We start from the raw sequence: 24,110 nt of genomic DNA, 5'->3' as shown, positions 1-24,110 counted from the left end.
ACTGGTTAATTCAGGTGTTGAGACTAATTCCGTGCTGCATAACGAACTGAACATGAGCTGTGAGCTCTATTCTGATATACAGACCTTTGCTTTGATCTTTGCAGAGAGTGGCAGGAAAAGGATGCATATTTACATTGGCAGCACTATGTTGACAAGGTTCTTGCATGACCATTGGGGTCACCGTGAGATTTTTGTACGTATATATTTAAAATCTGATAGGGCCTCTTTTAAAAATACAAATATATTACAGTACTTTTTCTATCTCGTTGCTGAAAAGCATGAAAGTGAGATCACCTAAAAAACAGTAATAAAAAAGCAGGTACCAGGCTAGCAGGAAAAATACCAGCATGTTTAATATTACTTGCAAAATGGATATTCCAAGATCTGTTATTAATAAAAATGGCTTATCTCAAATATTTACTTACTATGTACCCCAGTCCATAGAAAAGAAAATGGAAAAATCTGGATAACATCCACTTAAAACGAATATTTTGATGCGTGTACTCTATTTAGTTGGAAAAAATCATTAAAAATTCAAGACACCGCAATATAGTTGACTGATGTGTTCTAATAGGTACAGCTGGTTGGCTTTGCAGAGGCTGGGAGAGGTCAGCATTGCCTTCAGCATGAGAACGATGGTAGCACTATGGTCTGATTGCTTATGGATGTGTGGAAAGTTCCAAATAGCTCTTTTCCAGATCAGAAATCCCTGCACGCATGAGGCAGGAGGTCGCTCCTGCTCCCAGCCATCAGGGGAGTGGAAATCCCACAGATGGAACAGCCCCAGCTCCTGCTGTTGCCCAGAAGACGACAGTCTCGGACAGAGTTGGCTCCCACGCTTTGCTGTTGAGCCTATCGTTACTATTTTTTTACCTTTACTGAATTTAGAGCTTCTAGTCCAGAGTCCAGGCCCTACACCCATCTACCAACGAGGTCTTTCTGCTCGCTCCGAAGACCTTCCTGTTGTATTTCCAAGAAGACTCTACCTGAATGGAGTCTCGATGCTCTCTGGGAAGCGAAAGGAGTGAAGACTATCAGAGATGCTTCTTGTGCTTGGTACTATGGCTCAGAGATGGAGCTTCTCCCCTGCTTGGCGGTGGTGGCCCTGACATGGGGACAAGGGCTGCTCAAAGCCCGTTGACACAACTTGCCCGCTCCGGGGACACGCAGCCAGCTTTCAGGAGATCAGGATACCCACAGACCTCAGGAGGGCACCGAACAACCTGCAGATCTGCCCCAAGTACAGCCCAGATGTTCCACACCCGCCCTGGTGCCACCATCTCCCACATCTCCCCATGAGGTCCCCCAACCAGCGTTAAGCAGATAGCCTCAGGTCCTCCTGGACAAGACTTGTAGATAACCCAGGCTCCACCTTGTGTGAAAGGACCATTTGAACAGGCCATACCAAGCTCTTACCTGCCAAAACTAGGACAATTCCTCAGGTCAGCAGCTGTTTCAGCACTTCCCTCTAAGCAAATCCACACTGAATCATCAGGATTTCACGCAGGTATTTTACTCTTCGAGCGACAGACAAGCTGTATCCACCCAGCTGGGAAAGTGGAGGCAACTGATACTTTGTGAGATTCATCTCTGCATTTGTTCTTCTGAAACTCAAAACATAGCTGTGAGCAGTGGAAGAGGCAACAGGAAGGCAGGACAACTGCAGGGTTTTAATGAGGACATCAGAAAATTGCTGCTGAAACCAGGCAGTGCTGCAGCTTTGTGCTCTTCGCACCTGCGTCAAAAGCTATCGCAGTAGTTCAGGTTGAAAGCCAGAAGCTGTAGGTCAGACAAACCCCCGGTATTTGCAGTCCCTGGAAGATGGGCTGCAGTAACCACCCCAGTGACACCAGGCAACTCTTTAATGGCTCGGATCAGGAAGCAGCAGCTGAAAGGCATAATTATCCCAGTGAAACCACCTGGGCCCTCTACAAACCCCAGTGTTGTAGTAGAGAAAACTCACAAAACCCTTTCCAAGCACAAGCCGAGACACAGCATCGCTTGTTACACCACATCTAATCCTCCTCTTTTGTAACTGATACGAGAATCCCCGGCCCGCCGCAACCTTCAGAAATTTCTAACAATGCTGCTCTGTAATTACCGTCAGCAATTACACATTGGTTATCTTGGAGCTTGCTCTGATTTTGTGTAGCCTGGGGCTGTTGCAAGGACAAACACCCACTGGTTCGGGAGAGGGAACGAAGCCCAAGGGAGTGGGATGCTGGAGGTGGTTGCGGAAGGCAGGACCAGGGCAGGTGTTGAAGGGGGATCTCGTGCACATCCTTTCCCTGCTCACTTCACCTCGCTCACGTGGCATTAGAGCAAAACCATCGCACGGTGGATGTTGAAGATTCTTCCAATGCTGAGGTGGCAGAACCCAATTCCCCCAAAGGCAGAGCCTGAGGAGCAACAGGGGAGGGGGTCACTGTTCATGGAAGACAAGCTGTGTCCAACGTCTGCCAGCGTTTCACCAAGACATAAAGGTCTGCATCCTTGGGCAATTTCTCAGTTCCTCTTGCAACGTCACAGGAATACTTCTTGCTCTTCAGGGTCCAGAAAGGCTTTGTGGAGTCGCTGCCGTTGTCAGGGCAGGACAGCCCCCACTCGGCAGTGACTGCTCAAGGGGAAGAGACTCAAAAAGCCTGACAGCCCCAGCTACAGCTGTCTTGTTTCAGTGCGGATAAAATAAAAGCACAGTTTATTCTCTTTGTCAAGGGCCATCCTGTGAGCACTTCTTACCTTGCCTGGAAACACGGAACAAATGCTTGTGTTCCTCTGTGTCCTAAAGCCTGTTTTATGGAACAGGACAGAGATACAGATAAAAATGAGAGTATAGGAGCCAGGTAATGCAAGTGATGAACACAGAACATCTGCAGGAATTGGTTTGAAGTGGGGCCCATTTGTTTAAAAGCTTAAGAAGTTTAGTAATTGTGTACATGATCGAAGCAGTTGTGATGCTCCAGCTGGATTTTCTGCTGGTGTCCAGCCCACACACCAGCATGTTTTATCAAGGACAGCGAGCAGAACGCAAATGCAGCAGATCCTTCCATCGGGATGCTGCCCTGAAATGCACCTTAATATAGAGACACCCGTCGAGTCTGGAAATGCCCCAGTACTGCCTGCTGCAGGTGACTGGTGCAAAAGAACCCCCACCAACGCAACTCCTTCGACGGCCAGTGCAAGGATCCTTGAGCGCGTGAAGGATTAGGAACAGCGCAAAGAGAATCGGTCTCGGGGAGGGATGCAAGAAGCGGATGCGCAGAGACTCAGCTGTCCTCCTCCTGCTCCTCCTCGTCCCTTCCAGGTGAAGGTGCCTCAAAACCCAGTGGCTGGTGACAAACACCCACGACGGCCGCTCGCTGGTCCCCCCGCTCTGCAACGGGAGGAAAGGGAGGAAAGAGACCCCGTCCTCGGCAAAGCCGTCGTCCTCCGGCTGCGGCATCTCCGCACCTCCCACGGCATCCCTGCGTCACTGGGCCAGCAAAAGCTTCCTTCCAAGAAAACACAAAGCACGCAGCTAAAAGATATTCACTTACAGTTTATTTTTGCCTGAAATTATTTCACATCTCTTTGTACACAGCTACAGAACAGTAGTAGTAAACCATTGGTAAAAGCAACAGTGCTAAGGAAAATGTTGGCATAATTTTTTTTTTTTTCTTTTCTTTTCTTCTTTCTTCCCATACTGCATCCTTGTACAGTTTGGGATTTGAAGGGGAAAAAAAAACCTGGCACACTACATGAGTTAAGACTCAATTTCTGTTTCATTTATTTAAAAAAAAAAAAAAAAGAAAGAACATGATTTGGGTAGGGGTTGTCTATGTAGCAACAAAGTTTAAAAAAAAAAAAACAAAAACAAAAAACCAACAACAAACCAAAAACAAAAGCTTGGCTTCCATTGAATAAGATTAAATATATATATATTTATATATAAAAAATTACATTGGCTGTATGTGAAACCTTGAGGTGCTGAAGAACAAAATAAAGGTGTTAAAGAGAGGAAAAACTTACTTTTTTTTTTTTTTAAATAAGCAGCTCTGTACAACGAAGGCTAGTTATGGGGAAAAAAAAAAGTCAACAGCATAGTTATAAAAGAAAACACAATTTAAAAAAAAATCATCTTCTATGCAACTGTGGAATTTGAAAAACATAGCAGTCACATTTACAGACAGGTCAGAGCTATCGGATCAGCAACAACGCGATTTTTTCCGTCTCCCCAGAAGAACATGCAGAACAATGCGTGCACAGAGCAGGTACGGGGAGGGAGGGGAGGGCGGAGGAGAGAACGAGGACAAAAGAAAATAGAAAAAGCTGATGCACAACATGGAGGGAGAGCTTTTTTTTCTCTTTTTGAAATATCGGACGTAAACAGAAAAACAACCGAGGCAACTTGTAAAATCTACAAAGTTCTGTGAATACTCCATTGGCAAAACAAACGACATCTTTTCCCCACCTCCCATGTTTAAACCTGACGGTTTAAAAGACTGAAGAAAGTTTTCAGACTTTGGAAGGAAATGTGATTTTTATTAATCCTTGCACCCCCCACCCACCCAACCCCCCCTTGATAGATATTTTCCTTCCTATTTGATAACGTTTGAGGCATTTTGACATCAAAAAGACAACGTGATGAATGTTGTGACAGAGAGGGAGTTGAATACAGTATGCATTACTGAAAGGCAATTCTTCAAGGAGGACATTTCCTTTTAAAAAAAATAACAAGACAGCAAACTAGTTTATACAGTACTATACGCAAAAAAAGGGTAAAAGAATTAACAATTCATAAATAAAAGACAGGTCCCAGACCTGTTATTTGTGAACCATTTTCTTAAATAGGTGCATTATGTAAATCTTATGTACAACAAAATTACTTTGCATAACAACTGCAAGGACACGGCGGGAGGTGAAAATCATATTGGTTTTGGTTTTCTTCTCTTGAGATTTTTGTAATTTTGATTTTCTGGAGCAAAACAGGTGAAAGAGGAGTTCTGACTAGATGGGTGCCAGCCAAGGAAACCCAGGTAAATAATGACAAATGAATTTTTTTCTTTTTCTCTCCACACGGCATAAAACACAAAGGCAAATAAAACCCACAAAGGTGTTTTTTTTCCTCTTTATAATCCTCTTGCTGCTACAAAGTCCTTTTTTTTTTTCTTTTTTTTTTTCTTTTTTTTTTTTTCTCCTTTTCAATTTAAATTATGTTGATTCCAAAATCACAAAACTGAAAGAATCCAGCTGGGTCCAGGCTCGCCCTGTCCCCCCAACACACACAATGTCACCCCTCTACCCCACAACCACGACTCCTACCACCAAGTCCCAGGACTCACTGCTCTACAGGTATTAGCCAAAAGTTATTTTCCGGTTTTGTTTTTCTCTGTTTTAAAAATCTTTTCCTTCTCGTGAGAAGCAAAAGAGGCGAGTCGGAGGCAGGGAGAGTTCACCAGGCTTCGGTGTAGCGGACGTCCACTTCTTTCAGATTGGGGAGTTTCGCCTGTGCGGGAGGGTAAGAAAAGGTCAGAATTAGTGACAGGCGCTCAGGAAAAAAGTTCCTGTCAAATCTGTACCGTCAGCAAACCGGGGGGATCTATCTACCGGCCACAAACTGCAGGAAGATGCGCCACGACCCCGACCCCTCAGAGAACCAGTGCTGAGCTCAGCAGAGCTGGAGCAACTGGTGTTACTGGGCAAACACGATGCTGAGCCTCTGCAGACACACAAGGTTAAGTCACACCTGCGGCAAAACCGAGCGGCTCTACTAAAACCCACGCACCAGCGATCAGCGCCCCGATCTTTATTTTTTATACAAATGCTGAGCAAAAATTTGTTTGTGAAACTCCAGCCGCGAAGGCCGTGGGTTCAACCTGCAGCAGCCAGCCGCGCGTTCCGTCTTCGGCCTCCACACCAAGTCATCGCTTGATTCTTCCCTCCACGTATTAAAAAAGTTTTGGAGAGTGTTAGCAACTTTTGGTGTCTATGTGGCCTCCTTTCCATAACTCCATTGCATTTGGACATATTGTTCCTGAATTACCCCGCGCGAGGCAGACCCGAATCGGCTGTTTGCTCTGTTCCTGCTTGTTGATCCCATTTCCATGCTCGCTGACCATAATTGTATGGCTAATTCTCTCAAAACAAATAAACACGTTTAATTAGGCTAGGGCATAATCGAGGAGTTGGAAGTTTCTAAGAGTCATTATTACCTCATTCCCTGATTTATGTGCACGCATATTTTGATAAGAGCAAGTCATAATCCTACAGACACTGCCAGCAAATAATTTTTCAGTTAGGCAATAATGACTTCAGTGGTGGGTGTTTATTTATTGTCTGGTTCAGCCTGCCTGGTACATATGTGGGTGTCTGTGTGTGTGCAAGCGTGGTTAGTGGGGTGGGGGATGGAGCGGAGAGGAAATGTCATCACTGGCTTGTGCCCCAAACCCTTTCGCAGACCAAGAGCAGAAGAAGGAAAGATTTGTATCAAAAATACATTCTTTGAAGTCTGAGCTGTTCTCAACAGACCTACGACCACGTGCTCCAGGCAGAGAAACTATTACCCTCCCTTCGAACACACACAGAGCTCTACAAAAAAAAAAGGCCACTAAGATAAATCTCAACGAAAGAGGCGAGAGGGGAAAGAGTGACGCGTGCCTGCTTTCTCGGACTTTTTAATTCTCCGCAATCATCATGACTTCGCTCACAGCCAGTTTTGCTGTTTGCCCTAGCAAGTCACTGTCTTGTGTTGCCGCTAAGGACTGTTAATGCAATAGCAGAGCAGAGGGAACTGGTTAGGAAAATGAGTTTTGGTCTGGAGATCGTGGCAAAGGGGCTCAGAAGCAGGGGTAGGACTGGAGGAGGCTTTTGATAGACTTGATTTCAGAGCCCTGGGCCAAATACAGCATTGACCTTGATTGTCTGTAAATGCTTGGGGCCTGAGACAAGCTCCATTGTGTGAACCCATCTGCAGGCCAGCTGTTAATTCCAAGGACTTCTTCTTTGCATATACAATTGTGACACAAGTTTTGAAAACTTGCATACTCGCGGCACTGCAACTACGGCCCTGGGGGAGCCCTGGCTCCACAGCCAGAACCAAAAATGTAGGTTTGCAGCAAATTTTGAAAGCAGAGCGCTTTCAGGACTTGCCTCAAGTTCGAAACTCAACCCAAGGTTGTGGCCTTTTCGAGTAAATCCGGCACAATCTAAGGTTTCAACACACAGGACAACATTAAGTGGAGTTTCATGTTGAGTGCTTGGGTTTATAAGGCAAGACTTTGGGAGATGCGACTCACGCAACATCAGAGTGAAGACAAAGTCCACATGAAGTCACGAAAGCCAACGCCTCTCGGGCAGTCTTTGTGTGAAACCACCTGGGGCCATTCCCCTCCCACAGCTACATTCTAGATCTTTACACCGTTTTGCCAAAGTGGTGCCGAATTCAATGTACAAATGGTAACACCAGACATCTCACATGTCAAACTCGGGAACTGGGTGTTTGTGCAGGTGTTTCTGTTTAAAGCTCAGTTCTAGTCCAAGCAGAGTCAAGATAACCTTGCACCTTCCTCAATGTTTTTAATTCTCCCTTTGCATTCTGAATCAAAGCTCCGTAATGCTCTTCACCCACATTACTTTTGGTCCTGTTAACAGTACGGGACACGGCTTTGGAGGAGCACACTAGAATTTACCTGTCTATTCTCATCAGAAACAACCAATGTACCCCTATTTATGAAACTTCTACTGTTGACTGCACTGGCAGAAAGATTCAGTTTCTGATTCCATCTCATACTCATCCATTCAGCATATTAAATGTTTCCTGAGTCCATCAAAGCCAGCAACCTCAGAATGCTGTTTTCAGTCATCATCTCCCCAAAATAATCCACTTCACTCTCTTCAAATGACTTTCCTGCTGCACACTCCATGGAGCCAGTTCTCTGCGCTGGACACTACCACCATGCACCTGCTAGATCTACAAATCCTCCTGGGCCAGCTACTTCTCATCTTTAGTAGATGCAATTCAGAAATACCTTGAGATCTTCGTAGGTATCGGCTGAAAGTTTGGTGCTGTTCATATTTAAACTACACAGGCTCTTCATGGCTAAAAGAGAAAATACACATACAGATATTTATGATCACGCTACATTTTCTTAACATATCTGGCTTACAGTAGGTCAAAGCATAAACACGACATGACTATGTGCAGTACTCTCAAGAAAGAGCCGAATAGTGTAAAATATAGAAGTACAAATGGATAAACAGCTGCTTGGGCCCTCATCCAGGAAAAAGTCCCCATTTAGGAAGGGCCATTAAGCATATGCTTAAGTCTGCAAACTTCAAAGGAGTTTAGGCAACTTCTTATTATCAGTTTCCTGCACATTATTCTGAGCAGTGCCCGTTCTCAGCGCTCTGCTTGTGCACGCAGGGGCCGTGCTGATCGGCAGTCCTCCCTCTCTCCTCCCCCCACCATTTCCATTCTGGGCTCCAGTACTTAGCAGAATAGTTTCCTAAGATGAGCCATAACTACTGGCCCGTCTGGCACGTCTGTGTAGGATCAAGCCTATTAAAGTAGCCCTTTAAACCCAACAGGCGAGGTCTATAATACGCTGTTGGATGTGGGAACGGGTCTCACTCTGGCATGTCAAGCGGCTCTCAGCGCATAGGGGAATCCCGAACACTGCTCAGATGTCCTTGCTCTGCCTTGCCTTGTTTAAATTAAGAATAGTGAGAGTTTCACCTCCCCAAAAAAAGAAGGAAAAAAAGAACACGCCAGAGAGGGTATGAAACCTGCTCTGCATGGTTGCTAAACTCACTAATAAGTCGCTACGTGGCCATGCAATCTTCCCCTCCTGCAGCACAAGGTCAGACCCCCCCGCAGAGGGGACACACACAGGAGGGTGTGCGGAAAAAGCTGGGAAGTCCCAGGGCAACAGGTCGCCATGTGAGATGGAGCCAAGAAGCCAGAGCCAGAGTACAGTCTGGGACAAAAAAGCCCACACGAGGCCACGAAGCGCCGTCAGGCTCAGATCACCGTCCCGCGTCCCCTGCCTGCAGCTGAGCAGCCACGGACCAGCAAAGCTTAAACCCAAGCACAACCACGGCCTGTCCTAAATCCCTGCGGAAGCGTCGCTGTGGTAGCCAAGAAATCGATCTTCTGTCTGAACCCACATGAATTCCTCTAAACCCACAGAATTCTCCTCCGTAGCTTATTTTGGTGACTTACAACTAAGCGCCAGCAGCCCCGCATCCGTGACGGGCGTCTCGCACAGGTTGAGCACTTGCAGCATCGTGAGGTGTTCGGACAGAAGCCGCAACCCGGCGTCTCCGAACTGCGAGGGCACAAGAAAAGTTATTTTCAACCAGCGCACGAACATTGGTGGCAAGCGCAAACAGGGCACACTGAACCCAGGTTTGCAGATGAGCCCTCGAAGCCACACTCTGATTGTTCACCGCAATCTCAAATGAGACGAGAGAAAGCAAATAGTTCTATCCCTATTTTGCAGACGGGGAACAGAAAAATTAAGTGACTTGTACGCACTTAACCACAGGCCATCGTTTAATTAGAAAAGTGCCTTTGAAGTCTGGACTTCGCATGAGAGAGCTCCCACCCAGGCTATACAAGATGGTTATGGCAGTTTCAGCCAGTTCTCAACCACATCACAAAAAAAAAAAGCATGACGCAAGTGGTATTAATTAGCTATTTTGGTCTCAAGAACAATGTACTATTGATTGGTAATTGTTCCATTGACCCACTTGGGTTCTGGTGTTTCTAAATTCTAGATTAATGCAAACCAGGGTATCGCAAAAATAAAACAGAATCTAAACTTCTTTAAAAAAAAACCACACAGAAAAAGCAGGCTCTTTTTCCAGTGACATCAAATTCATTTTGAACAACAAGCATCAAAGTTTTAAAATCCAAAAGTTACATTGTTAGGACAAATCTAGAGGAGATACAAGACGGTCTTAAAACAAGCAAGCAATCAGATTCATTTCATATTCACATAAAAAGAGGAAATTTCTGGAGTACAAAAGTAGTCAGGAAAACAAGATATTTACATGACATTTGAGTGAAGAAAAAAAGAAAAAGCTGCTTTTTGTGGTTGCCCTGAGAAGAATAATATTTTCAGCAAGCACTGCCAACAGGTGCCAACAGAAAATGGGGAAAACCTATTCAGTGAAGAACCTCGGAGATGAAAACCAGCAGGGAAACGTGGAAGAAAAAATTAATTTTAAAAGCTCTTTCAATTAGCAGCTGAATAATTTATTCAGCTAACTTGGCCTCTTTTTGCTTACAAAATCACCACATTCTCATGATATTATAGTTTCCTCCTATTTATTAATTCTTTGAGTTTCTTTTTGTTGCTCTTGTTTTCAAAGAAATTCTGGTTGATCAGCATTCAGGGCAATTCACTGCCTACACTACACAGATGCTGTATTTTGCTTGACCAGATGAGCTGCACGGCATTATTTTTTTTTCATCATAAATGGGTGAAAGCGTAAGCGCTTCTCAGATGACCAGCAGCACGTGTACTGTAAAGTACACAGTATCAACAATGCCTAACAGGAACATTAAACCCCAGATAACAGAACCCTTTTATAACTAAGATAAAATTTTAAAAAACCCCAAACAAATAAAAAGAAAAATCAGCCTCCAAGATGAGCTAGACCATAGAAAGGCCCGGTAAAAAGAGCATGAGGACAAACTCATTCTAAGCAAGCCTCTTCACACACTCCTCTCGTGCTGACGTAATGTGAAATTTCAGAATTAGTCAGCACTGGTTCCTGCTCCGAGTTCCAGTTTGCAAAGCACTTACCTGAGTTGACCACAGGTTGAGCTGCTTGAGTGAAGGCAGTTTAATGAGGTGCTCAGCACAAGCACTTGTCACGTTGGTAAAGGCCAGGCTGAGGTTTTCCAAATTTCCAAAAGATCCCGAGCTTAGCAAGCGGGCCAGGTCCGCATCCTGAAAGCAAACACCAGATTGATAAGACAGATTATTGACTCCTCAGCCTGCAACCATCTGCAGTGGTGCCCCTGATGCTGTTAACCAGCAAGAGTTGCACAATGACACCACTTGTTTACAGAAATAGAGAACCACATAGAGGAGTTTCTGTCTGTTTGGCAAGCAGCTGTGCTCTTGTGGCAGCGTTGCTTCACACACCCTGGGAAAAATGTGCCCAGACATTAGGACAAAAATTTTCTTTGCATGTGTATCCTTACGAGACGCTAAGGCTCCAGCGTAACAACAAATGTCGGAGATGGGCCTTTTAACTTAATGAAGATTCCACCGTAAGTTCTAGATCCAAACTGTGTTCAGGACCATTACCTGGCCTCAGCTGGGTTAGGTTGGGTTTACACTAGACTTAACTGCAACAGTGATGGGTCTCTTTGAGACTTTCATGTCTAAGATCCAGAAATGGGACATTGTGAAGTCTGCTTTTTTAATGTAAAATTCTGTCCCGAAATCTACCATTAGATCCTACTGTAAGCTCCAAATCTGAATGTCTGATGCTTGTATCGGCTTTAGAAACCGCTGCACAGACCCAAGAGCAGAAATGTGCCCTCACTTGCGTGAACTCCAGTTGTGTTGACAGAGCGAGCGGAATGGCTCCCCTCTCGACTGACCAAAACTGCTGTGCCACATGGCAAACATACATCAAGTGTTTAAACAGGAAAGATAAAGCTTGTTTTCCTATCGATATGATTAACTTACTGTGGATTTGGAGGGCAGTGTTAACCTTGTGGGACCACCTTTCCTTTGCTGTAAGAGAGAAGATACTTTGGTTAAGCAAGTTGCCGTTCTACATTTCAGCCCAACTGAAGTACAGCGAGCTCTTCAGTAGAACAAACCCTGCTCCGATTTCAAAGCCCCCTGCCAGCCCTTCCACCTCTTCCCAGCTTTTTCCGCACGGACAGATTTTTTTGGAGCGTGCTAGATGCAGGCCGGCTGCTACCCAGGGGACGTCCGCTGACCACAGCTAACGGTCTTCATGCCATGGGTCAGCGTTCTGTCCGATTTAGCCTGCCGTTATTTGGTTACTTTCACTTTAAAGGAAACAGCCTTAAAATGCTGGACTAAACTAGTCAAGGGGGCGAGACTACGCAGCTGATAAAGTCATTTGCTTGATTTCGAAAAAAGCATATACTTTTCAGGCTGGGAGCAGGGGTTAAGGAAGACAAATATAAAGGTGAAAGAAGGAAGAGGAACATTGTTGGTATGTTTGCATAGGTGAAAAAGTGCTAATAAGAGCAGATCTATCTTAAATCTGTAGATTCTGTCTTTGAAATCAGGAAAAAAATCTTTTTCTTATAGGCGCTAGCTCTGAGAACTAGACCTAAAGACCACCTCAGTGAAATGCTGTGAATGTCAGAGCATTAAGAAATGCTGGCCAGCACTAGAACCATTTGCTACTCATATGTCAAAAGGTGGCAGAATTTGACAAGCTGACTTGTAAGATCTTAAGACAGCAGGCTTTCACCTTTGTTCTTCCCCATAGATTCTAAGCAGGTTATTGAATATCATTCACAAACATAGTATGGATTAGACACATCAGTAAATATCACACAGAATATATATATATATTCACAGGAAAAACCTTCCAGATACTGCTCCCATCCTGTTGTTAACCGGGAATTTCACGCCCCGCTTGCCCTTCTTTTGTACCTCCATTTCTGGAGCGTACAGACCACAATGTGCTATGGCAATCCCGCGTGCAGGGCGACATACCAGTTCTTTTAACTCCCTCTGCCTGTCACACAGCTGTTCATACATTCTCTTTCCCACGTCTGTGCTTTCCAGGGTAGAGATGATCTGGAGCTGGGTGTCGTTATTATCGATGATGTTGTATTCCAGCATCAAACACAAAATCTAGCAGCAGAATGAAAGAAGAGTGGTCACTGCAGTGCTTGCATTCAATTTCTTCCAAATATATTAATTACACTGGGCACGCTGGTTTAAATTACCGGGTAAGTTTTTAGAGCATACATTGTGCAGGCTAGGTTAGAGGATCTTAGTAACATTTACTGACCTCCCAATACATGAAACCAACTTTTTCTTCGTAAAGAATTAACTCTGGTCTCTGAGAGTCAGACTGTCTATCCTGTCTTCCACTAGTGCTCATTCATTCTGACTGAGAAGATGGCTTCATGCCACATTCATGCCATTGCAATTCAAATGCAAAGATTTTATTCCCTCCATAATCTTTAATGAAAAATATCAAGGACCATTATATTCCAGTTTCTATTTAGCCACCATCTATTTCGATTTAAAATATACAATGACATTTATCAAGAAATTTCGCCAAAGAAATCCAGAAAAGTATGTACAAACTATTAGTGCAACAAAAATAACCAATCATAAGCACAAAAAAGAGTATATTAATGTAAGTAAACAAGGTTTTGTAAATGCACTTCTTGTGCACTGCTCATTTTGCAGGTGGCAAGACAAGCACCAAGCAGTTAGTCACGGAAAAACCTCGTGGTTCTGAATTCCGACCCCTTGCCACAGCCGATACCATCAAGGCCATTTACTTCTAGTAATGGAAAAACCTTGTGGTTCTGAATTCTGATGCCTCGCCACAGACTGTACTATCACAGTCATTTATTTCCCATCATAGCCTCTCCAACTGAATTATAGCAAATAATTTCTCTCAAAAAATTCTTGCACCCACCTTTCATGTAACTCACACTCATATCCGCAGAACAACAATATTCTGTTCCACTTCAGCAAGAGAAACACAACTGCTGGTGTTTGATACAACACAAACCTGAACTCGGCTTCTCTAATTCCACTAGATCCAATTCTGGGAAAGGCGGCATGAAACCGAATCTGGATACTGCACGTAAATCTATATGACTACGTATGTTTAGGGCTTACCTCCACCATCGTCTGGTTACCCCTCAAAGCCAGTAGCATGCAAGGTCCTAATTTATTTTCAGCCAGTGAAAGCAGGAACTTCTTTGTTTTATAGCAGGATCCCATTAAAATATGAACCTATTTGAGAAACAGAGCTAAAATTAGAGGTGTAAGCCTAAGAAACACACATACCTCTGGAAGGGACGTTGTTACACAGTCATATATAAGTATCTGCAACAAACCTAAAGAAAGTGGCTTTTTGAAAAAGGTGATGCCTGGTGAGATCTGAGGGATGGGGTGGTTTTCGTCCCTAAAGGAGCTCAGCTGACAGCCCAGGGGCTTGATCCGACACAGGCTCCCAAGAACAGCGGAGCAGCTGTGCCATCACCCCCAGCCCCAGGGGAACCACCGGAGGTTTTGCTTTCGCATCTGTTTGCGGTTGGGTTTCTCTGGAAATGCCAGCTGGCGAGCGAGGGTTGTGTGGGCTGGACGTGGAGGTGAAAGGCGGTGGTGCCGGCAATCTGCTGGCTGAGCACGAGCCTCGGTTAAGGGCTGGTGATGGGCGACATCACCCGTTCAGAGCGAACCCACAGGAGCTGACTGGGAAAGGAAGGAATGCCTTAAGAAAATCCAGCAGTCCTGAGCCCTACATCAGAGATGACTTCATGTGCTTTCATGCTCTTGGGTCATTATTTTGCTTTCCCTTTTGCTCAGTTTTCCCTGAAAGGAAAGAAATGCTGAGAACTCTGCCTGAGTAAGACTCTTCGAGTCCACTAGCTGACAGAAGTGTCCTGCAGACTCTCTCCTAGCTCCAGAAAGCATCAGGTGATGTCACATAGTCATACTTACGGTGGAAATGGAAAACCACTTGTACAAATCAAATACGAGAGTCTCTTCTCATAAAAGAGGTTGGCAATAACCTTTCCCATTTAAAAGCCCTAGAGATTAGCTGTGGAGAATTTGGGGTTCCCAGATGAAAGTCTCATTCAATGGCCAAGACAGCCGATGCACCAGATTGCTGGCAGAGCACTATGTGAGAATTCGCAGTTTCCAATGACCTGAAGCAGTAAGAGCTCCATTATGTAGACTCAACATCAGTACTACTCTACAATAAGTGTGTAAATAGGTCCTGTGGAACCCCTGGCTCATGGTATTGCCTGGACTATGTTCAATACTGCTGAAAATATCACAACCATGCCACGATGGGGTCAGTTCTTTGTGGATCATGCACTACTATGCAATTCTTTTTCCTCATGGTTTCATTACCAGCAAAGTCTTTCGAAAAAAACAAAATCGTTTTTTCTTAAGTATCCATCAGCTCAGGCGGCCTTTAAAAACAGCAAGCTTCGGCCAAAAAGGATTTCATTTCATGCAGTTATCTCTAAGCTTTTTTGGAGGTTAATTTGAGCGACAAAACAAACTGCTGCTAACACTAATGTATGGCCCATCTCAGAACAGGATGTTTTTCAAACTTTATGGTTAGTCGTTAGCAGCTCTTTAAGTATTTATCAACATCCTTGCAAAAGGGCACAGGGTAGCGCATATAAAGTGTGTTTGCATTGTGCTTTCTCACGCGTGCCATCTCCTGATGCTCATAAATATCTCGGACCACAAAAGCTCTCAAGAAAAAACCTACAGTTCTGAAGAAACTTTCTTTTCAAACATAAAAAGACACAGAATCAGTGAAGAGGGATTAAACCTTTTGTGAACAGTCTTTGTCCATTATTGGTTTCAAAAGTTATCTGATCTACCCAGTTTTAAGTTAAGAGTACAGACAGACATGCATGTTCTTTATGTCCCAAAACATTCAGCAACGTGTAGATCCCCCTGACAGTTTCCTCCCTCTATACCCAACAGTCAACTTCAACAAATGTTTTTGCCCTTACCAGGGAAAGGACATAATATAATTTCTGTCTTACTTGCTATATGGAGCATTAAGACACAGCGAGACCTACGTGACTTGAGCCAGGTTGCACAGGAAGGCAGTGCCAGCATCACTGATTAAAAGCTGTTTTTTTCTGTTTAGTCCTTCTAAGCGTAACATAACTGCAGGACATGGAATGGTCGTTTCTAATTACACCTCCCCACAACAATGTAACTGGGCAGAGAAATTGCTAACACATTTTTCTATCTATCCATCTATCCATCCATCCATCCTTTGATTAATTCAATGTTACTATTGTTCTGAATTCCAGAGGTGCCTACGAATGAAAACTACAGGTGTGGATGTGCAGAATGGTCTGTCTGCCAGTGTTCCATATTCTTTGAGAGAGCTGTTTATACAGACACACCAACGCATGTATTTATAAATACAAAAATACATACGTATGCGCACACATATATACATGCATGGGTTTGTGCATTACATCACCAGCGAAAAAACACATTAAAGTTCAAAAAGAGAAAGCTAACATGTTAACCAAACTGTGACTGCAAGAAAGTTCAATGGATTTGGTGATAATAAGATTTAGATTTCATTTGTGGTTTACAGAACCATGATTTTGTTCATTTTTTTACAAAAGCAAGTAAATCTTCTTACAGCCTACTACACATTAGCTACTTACTGCAAAGTCGTCACTAAACTCACATTATTGCAGACACGTACCATACTGGCAAACAGCTCTCCGTCGTCATCACACGCCACCCCTCCGGGGCTGTAGAGCTGGAACCAGCCGTCTTTGCCAGCCCGCACGCTCAGCAAACAGGAGTGGACCTGCCAAAAAGTGAAGATATTGGGAAGGTTACAGCTCCTGCCAACAATCACCAGCGTCTCCCACACTGGGCCAAAAGAAGTAGTTCTGCAAAATCGCGGACCCCGTTGGAAATTTCATGGTTAATATTCCCATCTACAGAGCTGCAGGCAAGTCTCTGCTCACAGAATCCCCTTTTTCAGTATAAATAAGTAGGGAAGTTGTATCAACACTAATTGCGTGGCCTTTTTCATTCCCTTTACACAGATCAAACACAAAATGGCTATAATCTAGAACAGCTCCTTTCACTTGGGAAAAAAAACCAAAAACAAAACCCAGAACCACCGAAAAAACAACAACAAAGACCCAGATTTCTGAGCTTCTGCCATTTTCCCCCATCCTCCCAGCATGTGTGTCTGTACTTCTGATGTGATCTGCATACCAAATGCAGTGGCTGATGTCTTGCTCATTCCAATAATTAAAAATTCCTATTAGTCTTGCTGTAATAAAACTTGACCAGAGTCAGGGTGAAAGAAATCCACAAGGAAGATTCAACGAGGATATGTAAGATGGAAGTTGCACAGAAAAACTGGCACCAGTGAGCAACCTTTAGTCTAAATGTGGTCCACTGTAGAGATTACTTTATGTAGTCCCACAGTTTAACAGGAGTCATAATTAAGCTGGGGTTTTTTACCCCCTTGAAGAGACAGATGTTCTATTTCAATTTTTGAGGGGGGTGGGAGGGAGGTAAACTCCATGAGCTTTCCTTTGGGCATGTAACACTAGTGACAGATGAAGTCCTGGTGCCATCTAAGCCAAGACATCTTTCTTATCTGACGAGGATGACGACTGCTCACAAAAGCTAAAAACCAGGAAAACCAGGAGTTCTGGGCAATGATGATGACGACACAGCCTCCTCACCCAGAGTTTCAGAGAGTTTTCTTCCCTTTATGCTAACATCAAAAATTAATGCGGATGAGAAGTTCCCTCTGACTCAGCCAAGGCTGGTGATGCTGAACAAGCCCCACGTGCAGCTACGGAGCAGCCAGACACCGTGAGGCTACAGCTACGCACTCGTTCCAGTAACACACCTCCCACCCCCTTTCTCCTGCTAATTCATGAGAATTACGGTCATTTGCACACAATGGAACTGAAACGCAGCTAAATAAAACCTGTTATTTTGTAAGCTGCATGGATCCACGGATTTTGCTTTCCTTTTTTTGTATGGAAGATGAAAAACTGAGAGATTCAACAGAGTGGGGAAATCTTTCTCACTCAAGTTTACTGTGGAGCAAGGACATCAACTGATGTCCTCCTAAGACAAGGAGGTTACAACACATTTACACCACGTGGCCTGAGTGGCCATTACTCCCTAAGAGACTTAAGCACAGCAAAACCACACCATGTTTTGAACCAAACTACTCAACGAGAGATCTTCCGAACAAGTATAATTGCAATCCCTCCAATTAATACTCTCTGTAAAACTGGCAATAAACTCACTTCTTGCCTCGGGTCTTCTGCAAATCTCTGAATCACGTATTTCAGCTCCCTGAAAAAAAGAAAAAAAAAAAGTTAAAAGGGCAAGAATAAGCAGTTGCTGGTTGCAGTACTCACATGTGTCACGTTTCTCTTGGATTACACTTTAAACAATATATATTCATGCACTTTAGAGACAATCAAGTTGAACTGCTTCCACAGGAAGGAAACATGAGGTCTACAAGTGATTACCAAAGACATTGTCTATTCACAATAGCCTAGAAAAACTTTCAGAGATGTGCAGTGACAAACTCGTTTGTAAATTCTATAAGCATCCAGTGCCTTCAGTCCTTGGGCTCCTGCCATCACCATAAATTTAGAAGAAAACTACATCTTTTTATTGCTAACAGAACATGCTTACAAGCCCTCACAGATAAAAACCATTGGAGACACAATACTGAATAATGCATCATTGCTATTATTGACTAGTACAAGTATTTTAAGTAATTATCCTCTTCAATAAAAACAAACAAGCCCCGCAAACTTACTTTGTGAACTTCTCATGTGCAAGAGCCCTAAAATTTAAAACAGAAAACAGAAAAGTATGAGGTTTTGGGAGAAGGGAGAGAGGGAAAAAAAATCAAAACCAAAAAAAAATCAAACAACCCAAAAACCCAAACAGTCACTTTTCAGTTTTTTCCAGATAATAAGAATTTGCTAAGCAATTGCAGCCCACAAGACAAATGAATAATTTTTCCAAAAGATCAAGTAAAGTCTCCTTCATTAATTGGGGGGTGTGGGGGGGCAAGGAACGGGGAAAACAAACAAACAAAAAAACCCAAACACACGAAAAGACGCTCAAAAAACCCACCAAAAAAAAGCCCAAAAAATCAAACCACCACCACATCCAAACCAAACAAAACCAAACCAACCAACCAACTCCAAACCAAACCAACCAACCCAAACACCAAAAAATTGGAACAAATCTTGTAGCTTTTTCTGAGTCCTGTCTTAGACAAGGCTCTGACTAATTGCCAGTGGGAGTTTTGGGTCAGAAGAAAGTAAGTAAAAGACTTAAAATAGGGCTCCATAATTACCAACAGAATTTTGGCTCCCTCCAAGAGCCAGGTGAATTCTTTAATTGCAATGCAATTAAGGTATGGTCACAACTAATTAACATCACACATCAGTAAAGCAGTTAATGGTCATTCTGTGAAGTGCCTTGCATCATGGTGTGGTTTACACCTCCCCCAGGACTCAGGTAAATGATGTCTCTGCTGCCTATCTCTGAGCTCTCGCCGTAGCCCAGGTAACCTGGCACGGAGGATTAGACCTCTCTGATTCAAGACATCAGGTCATAAGGGGATTTGATAAGCTAGCAAATTGTACAATCATAGGTTGTAATGTTTGTCCGTGGAGGTCTACATTTTATAAACACCACTGTTCATTAATAGGTTTCCGAGGGAGCTTGGCTGATCCGTAGGGTAGCTTCTTCATTTAATGCAAAATACAAATGATAAGAGTCTCTGTGACACCAGTAAAGCATCGTCCTCCTCTAAATCTCTTACTTTACTCTCTTCCTCACCAGCTTTCCTCCCTTTCCTGTCTGCCTGTCTCTAGTTCACCATTTTTCTCTTCAGGAGCATCTTAGAGAAATGGGGAAAGACAATAAAAGTCTTCACGTCCCTCTGCATCAGCCAAAATCAACTCTAGATTCTATATCAATAGTAGAGGCACAAAGCTCCCATTACCATCAGTTTTTACTTGACATAACATTTCACCATAAAACAACAGTAACAAGAATAACCCAGTAAATAGTAAAGCAGCACAAACTTACTCCTTGGGAAATGGGATAGGTTGAAGCAAGCTGGCCAGGGCTGGTCTCCAGTCATCGTAGTCTGACCTGAAAAATGAACATTTTATTAATATGTTACCAAGTATTAAATGTGGTTTGTCAACAGTTAGTTCAAGGAGTTAAAAGCTTTTTACTGCATGCACCAACAACCCTTCTGTTTTACTGAGACACTCCGAAGATCTACAGTGACATTTCCCTTATCATTTTCAGTACATTCTCCAATGAGGCACAATAAATCTGGTATTTACAATGACCTCCAGAAAGGCCTTCTTTATGTCAACTTAAAGACATTTGCTGTTTATGAAACCTGTTGACATTTAATCACTAAGTAATACTTTCATCTAAGTTGCTACAGCAATTACCAGGCCATTGCTATTTACAGCTCTGCTCTGCATTTAATTGGATTTTTTTTTTTTTTTTTTTTTGCTAAAAGACATAAGCCCATTTGTAAAAACAAAAACACCTCCCCAATCCATTTGTGACCTTGGCACAAAGGAATGGGTCAGTTTAAACAGTACAAAGTCTTTAGCTTAAGAGGGAAGAAGCTAGAGAAGGAAGCACCGTCAAATTAAGAGTGAAAGAGGACAAATGAGGACAACGACAGCAGAGAGCTCAGGCCAGCTGACCCAGTAACAAGTGTCTCCTCTCTTGCTTTAGCACCACAGCTCCCAGCTGATGCATTTGGTTTTGTCTCTGCCATCAATATACAGAACTGTCCTTCTACAAGGAGTCGTCCATAAGGCGATGCTCATGTGAACTAGGATAAAGAGGATATTTTGCTTTACAGCATGCGCTGGTCAGTGCAAACCAACCTGGCAGCGTATCGGCTCAATCCACCTGCAAAACGCCAGCTGCTCGCACACACCTGGTGAAGCAGGTACCGCTTCTCGTGGAGGAACGGCACTTGACCCCTCTCCTTCAAATGATCTCAAACATTCAGTGGTTAGTTAGCGCTAATTAACTGCCCTTCCAAGGCATTGCGCAGAGGATACGATCATTGTAAAAACGGATGAAGTGAAGAACACAGAAGATAAAGAGAATTTGGTTAAGTCAGCACCAAAATGGGGTGTGGAACCCACCAGCCAAAGCCCAGATCCCACCACTGCTTTCTGGGCCACTCTCACTCCAATTAATACCAACGAGTACAGACAGAAGTAACCGGAGTAAATCTCATATGAGGTTAAACAACTTGGGATGTCTGTAGAAGACAATGTGCAAGAGCGAACCATCTCCTCCGACTGCTGTTATCCTTCAGATTTCAGTTTTAAAAGCCACGTTACTGGCTGCAGCTCACTGCAAACTTGGCACGAAAGTGCGGTGTTTCTGTAGGAAGGAACGAAGTGTAATGTTCTCAGATGGACAGTGCCTACTGATAGCATTAGAAACAGACAACATGTGCACAGGAGCCGTTCCAAAATAATGCAGTTTTTGCAAAGAGAAGGTTCTAGCCCAGAGAAATTGGAGATGGATGCATTTCCAAAAGTCTCATCCAGTTTTTGAACCACATAAAACAAATATTTCCCTAACCTAGTAATACACAACGTTGGACAGTCCACAAAGGCCTGTTTAGGGACACAAAGAAAGCTCATGTGCATGAGCAGAGTATTCTTAAGAAGCAACTGGCAGAGAAATCCTAATTGTAGGGATAATCATGATGTAAAAATCAACCAGGGAGGCAGTTATCACTTGCCCAAGAGCAGTATGAGTTCAGGTTACAAATACATATAATATCTCATGCAAGTAACCAAGCCACAATAACTACTGTGATCTGATAGCAGCTCAACATACTAAAAACCAGGTGAATGTGTAAAAAAGCAATGTGGGATGGGTTAGTAGCTCTTCTTCCACCTGCAGTTGTTAAATAACCATGAAAGCACTCAGATACAAGGCTTAAAGGCGGCCAGTTAGCAATTGAGGTGGCACTGGCCAGGCAAAAATCTCAGTGCTTGTTCTCTTTAAAACACCAAGCAAATAACATTTGAGAGTCTTGGCAATGTCCCCTAATAAATACAACTTGTTTATTTTCCTCTTGTTATCGTTAGCATTTGAGGCTTAAAGCATTGTGCATGTGAAGCCACAGTAATCCAAAAAAGAAACCTCATGCCCATGCCAGTTGCACTAGAGGCCATTGAGCCAAATTTTCTCCTCCATCAAAAATTCTGTTCTCTGGTTTAAATTAGGAGCAACTCTGAGATAAGGGGTGTCACACTGACCTCAAATGAGCATGAGTACATTACAGACAGAGCACTCAGCGATCACCCATTTACAAAGTTCTTTCCAGAGACAAAAAAACCCCCTCACCTGCTTAGACACTGAACAAATAAGGAAGATGATCAACTTTGGTTAGTGCCTCAGAACAGTAAGACATGAAGCAGGGCTTCATTACAAGGGGTTGTTTTCCACTTCATCTGTGTAAAGTGAGTATCGCAAAACACCTGAGGATGGGGCTTGGCATATAAACTGAAATAAGTCAAGGGAACCTCTGACATGGCAGCTCTAAGATGAGCCCTCTGGGTTCTTTTGACAAAGCTTTGATTAATTAAGGCTCTCTACAAGACTATTTGTTGTTTCTGACCTACAGACAAATTAAACGGTCAGTGACAAAGAACTCCGATGTGTTCAGATTAATCTGAAAGCCTCTTGTTTACCTACCAGGTCTCTGCAGGAGACAGATGATGTAACGGATCTATAGCTGCAGCCAGGAGAAGTGCAAGAGGTTTCTGGGCTTTGCTGTGTCTGTAGGTGTGAGAACACAGCCCAGGCCACAGGAACTACTCTGACTTGGAGCTGGCACCACACCTCTGCTCAAACATCCATCTCTGTGCTCCAGATGATGTGTGCTCCTCCTCTTACCATTTACACCCCAAAAAGCAGGCAGTCCTGCAGTGCTGTCCTCTAAACCACTAGCTGATTTTACTCTAAAAATGACACTTCTATTGGTAGGTGCAAACGACTTTAAGAGCAGATTTTTGAGCAGAAGAGACCCAAAAGTCAAAATGCTGAGGTAGGAAATTCAAAGGTATTAAAGTTGTTTCACATCACATGGGATAAAGCACCTACAAATCTTTCCTAACAGAAGCTTAAAAGCTGAGACCCACCTGGAAGCTTAGTTCCCATGACATCTCAGGTGAAGTGCTACACCACTAAAATTCCTCCTTGAGCAACCTGGAGAGTTGTGATTAGTAATAATGCGAACCAATCAATTTTTCATGGCTGATCTTCAAAGGAAATTGCAAAAGGAAGAGAAAAGCTGCTTTGTAATAGTCTAACACCAAGTGAAACGCTGCAGACAGAATTGGACAATATCACTCTGATTTTTCTTGAAGCTGTAGATTACATACTGCATCCATTTGCAGAGCAGGTCTGTGAGAGGGCAGTGAAAATAAACCACAGCCTGTTTTCCTAGGAGAACAAAGGGAGAAAACCACCTCCTATGAAATATATAGAATTTGGTCACATGAGTAGGACCTGAACATAAAACCTTCACAACCTGTAATCCCTTCAATCTGAGCTAGGAAACACGAAACAAACATAGCACAAGAATAAAACTAAACTGCTTATTAAAAGCCTACAGTGTTTCTCCTCCTCCCACCTATTCCCTTTTCAAAAACATTTTCCTTCTGTCTGTGCTCATCTCATCTGCGTTCATCTTTCATTTCAGACAGTTGCTTTTTTTTTTCCCCGCCCCGGTCCATTCAAATCTCTAACACAAGACAGGAGTGTTTGAAACAAGGAAAGAAAGGGAAATGGATTAGCTGTGGCTGCAGTTAACAACCACCGGGATGAGCCGGACAAAGAGGCTCTACCAGGAGGAGGAGGTGGCGCGGAGCTGCTGGGACCAGAGCTCGGGACCGCGCTTGTGACAAACTCCCTTCCGAGCTCTTCAAAGGCTGAGCCCTCATGCTCATCACACAGCTTAAATCCCAGGACTGGCCTTATAAAACCAGAGGGGGAGAAAGATTCCCTGATATACTCGCTGGCTCTGATTTTTGCAGGATTTGCAATTTGAGGTGAGTAGCACGACAGTCAACCTGCAGCCCGATCTGAGGGTTCGAAGCGTGCTTTGGCTGGGCTCAGCGTGCTATGGGGTGACGGCTGTCGGAGCAGTCACCTGCCGCTGCACACAGCTTTACTTACCCAGAAACCTTTTTTAGGGGATTGGCCCACCATAATAATTAAATAATCCCCAACTGCAGTGACTTTGCCTTTGGGCCATCGTCATTATTAGCCTGCCAACATAATACATTTTCCTTCCCCGGG

At 43.6% G+C, this 24,110-nt stretch overlaps 1 protein-coding gene across 1 annotated transcript in view; it reads right to left on the bottom strand.

The window, feature by feature from the left end:
* Positions 1–5,178: 5,178 nt before the first annotated feature.
* CMIP (c-Maf inducing protein) overlaps positions 5,179–24,110 on the bottom strand; it is a 132,697-nt gene continuing 113,765 nt past the window's right edge. Inside the window, exons 11-21 of the mRNA XM_065640783.1 lie at positions 19,833–19,898; positions 18,544–18,570; positions 18,020–18,068; positions 16,435–16,542; positions 13,851–13,967; positions 12,702–12,842; positions 11,688–11,735; positions 10,791–10,937; positions 9,200–9,305; positions 8,007–8,077; positions 5,179–5,485 (exon numbers count right to left, since the gene is read on the bottom strand). Of these exons, the coding sequence (XP_065496855.1) occupies positions 5,432–5,485; positions 8,007–8,077; positions 9,200–9,305; positions 10,791–10,937; positions 11,688–11,735; positions 12,702–12,842; positions 13,851–13,967; positions 16,435–16,542; positions 18,020–18,068; positions 18,544–18,570; positions 19,833–19,898 (934 nt within the window). The 3' untranslated portion in view covers positions 5,179–5,431. The remainder of the gene's footprint in view (positions 5,486–8,006; positions 8,078–9,199; positions 9,306–10,790; positions 10,938–11,687; positions 11,736–12,701; positions 12,843–13,850; positions 13,968–16,434; positions 16,543–18,019; positions 18,069–18,543; positions 18,571–19,832; positions 19,899–24,110) is intronic.

Source organism: Caloenas nicobarica, chromosome 9 (assembly GCF_036013445.1).
Source record: "Caloenas nicobarica isolate bCalNic1 chromosome 9, bCalNic1.hap1, whole genome shotgun sequence".
In the NCBI taxonomy this organism is placed as follows: Eukaryota; Metazoa; Chordata; class Aves; order Columbiformes; family Columbidae; genus Caloenas; species Caloenas nicobarica.
Note: the sequence above shows the minus strand (reverse complement) of the source record. Positions and strands in the feature narration are given on the sequence as shown.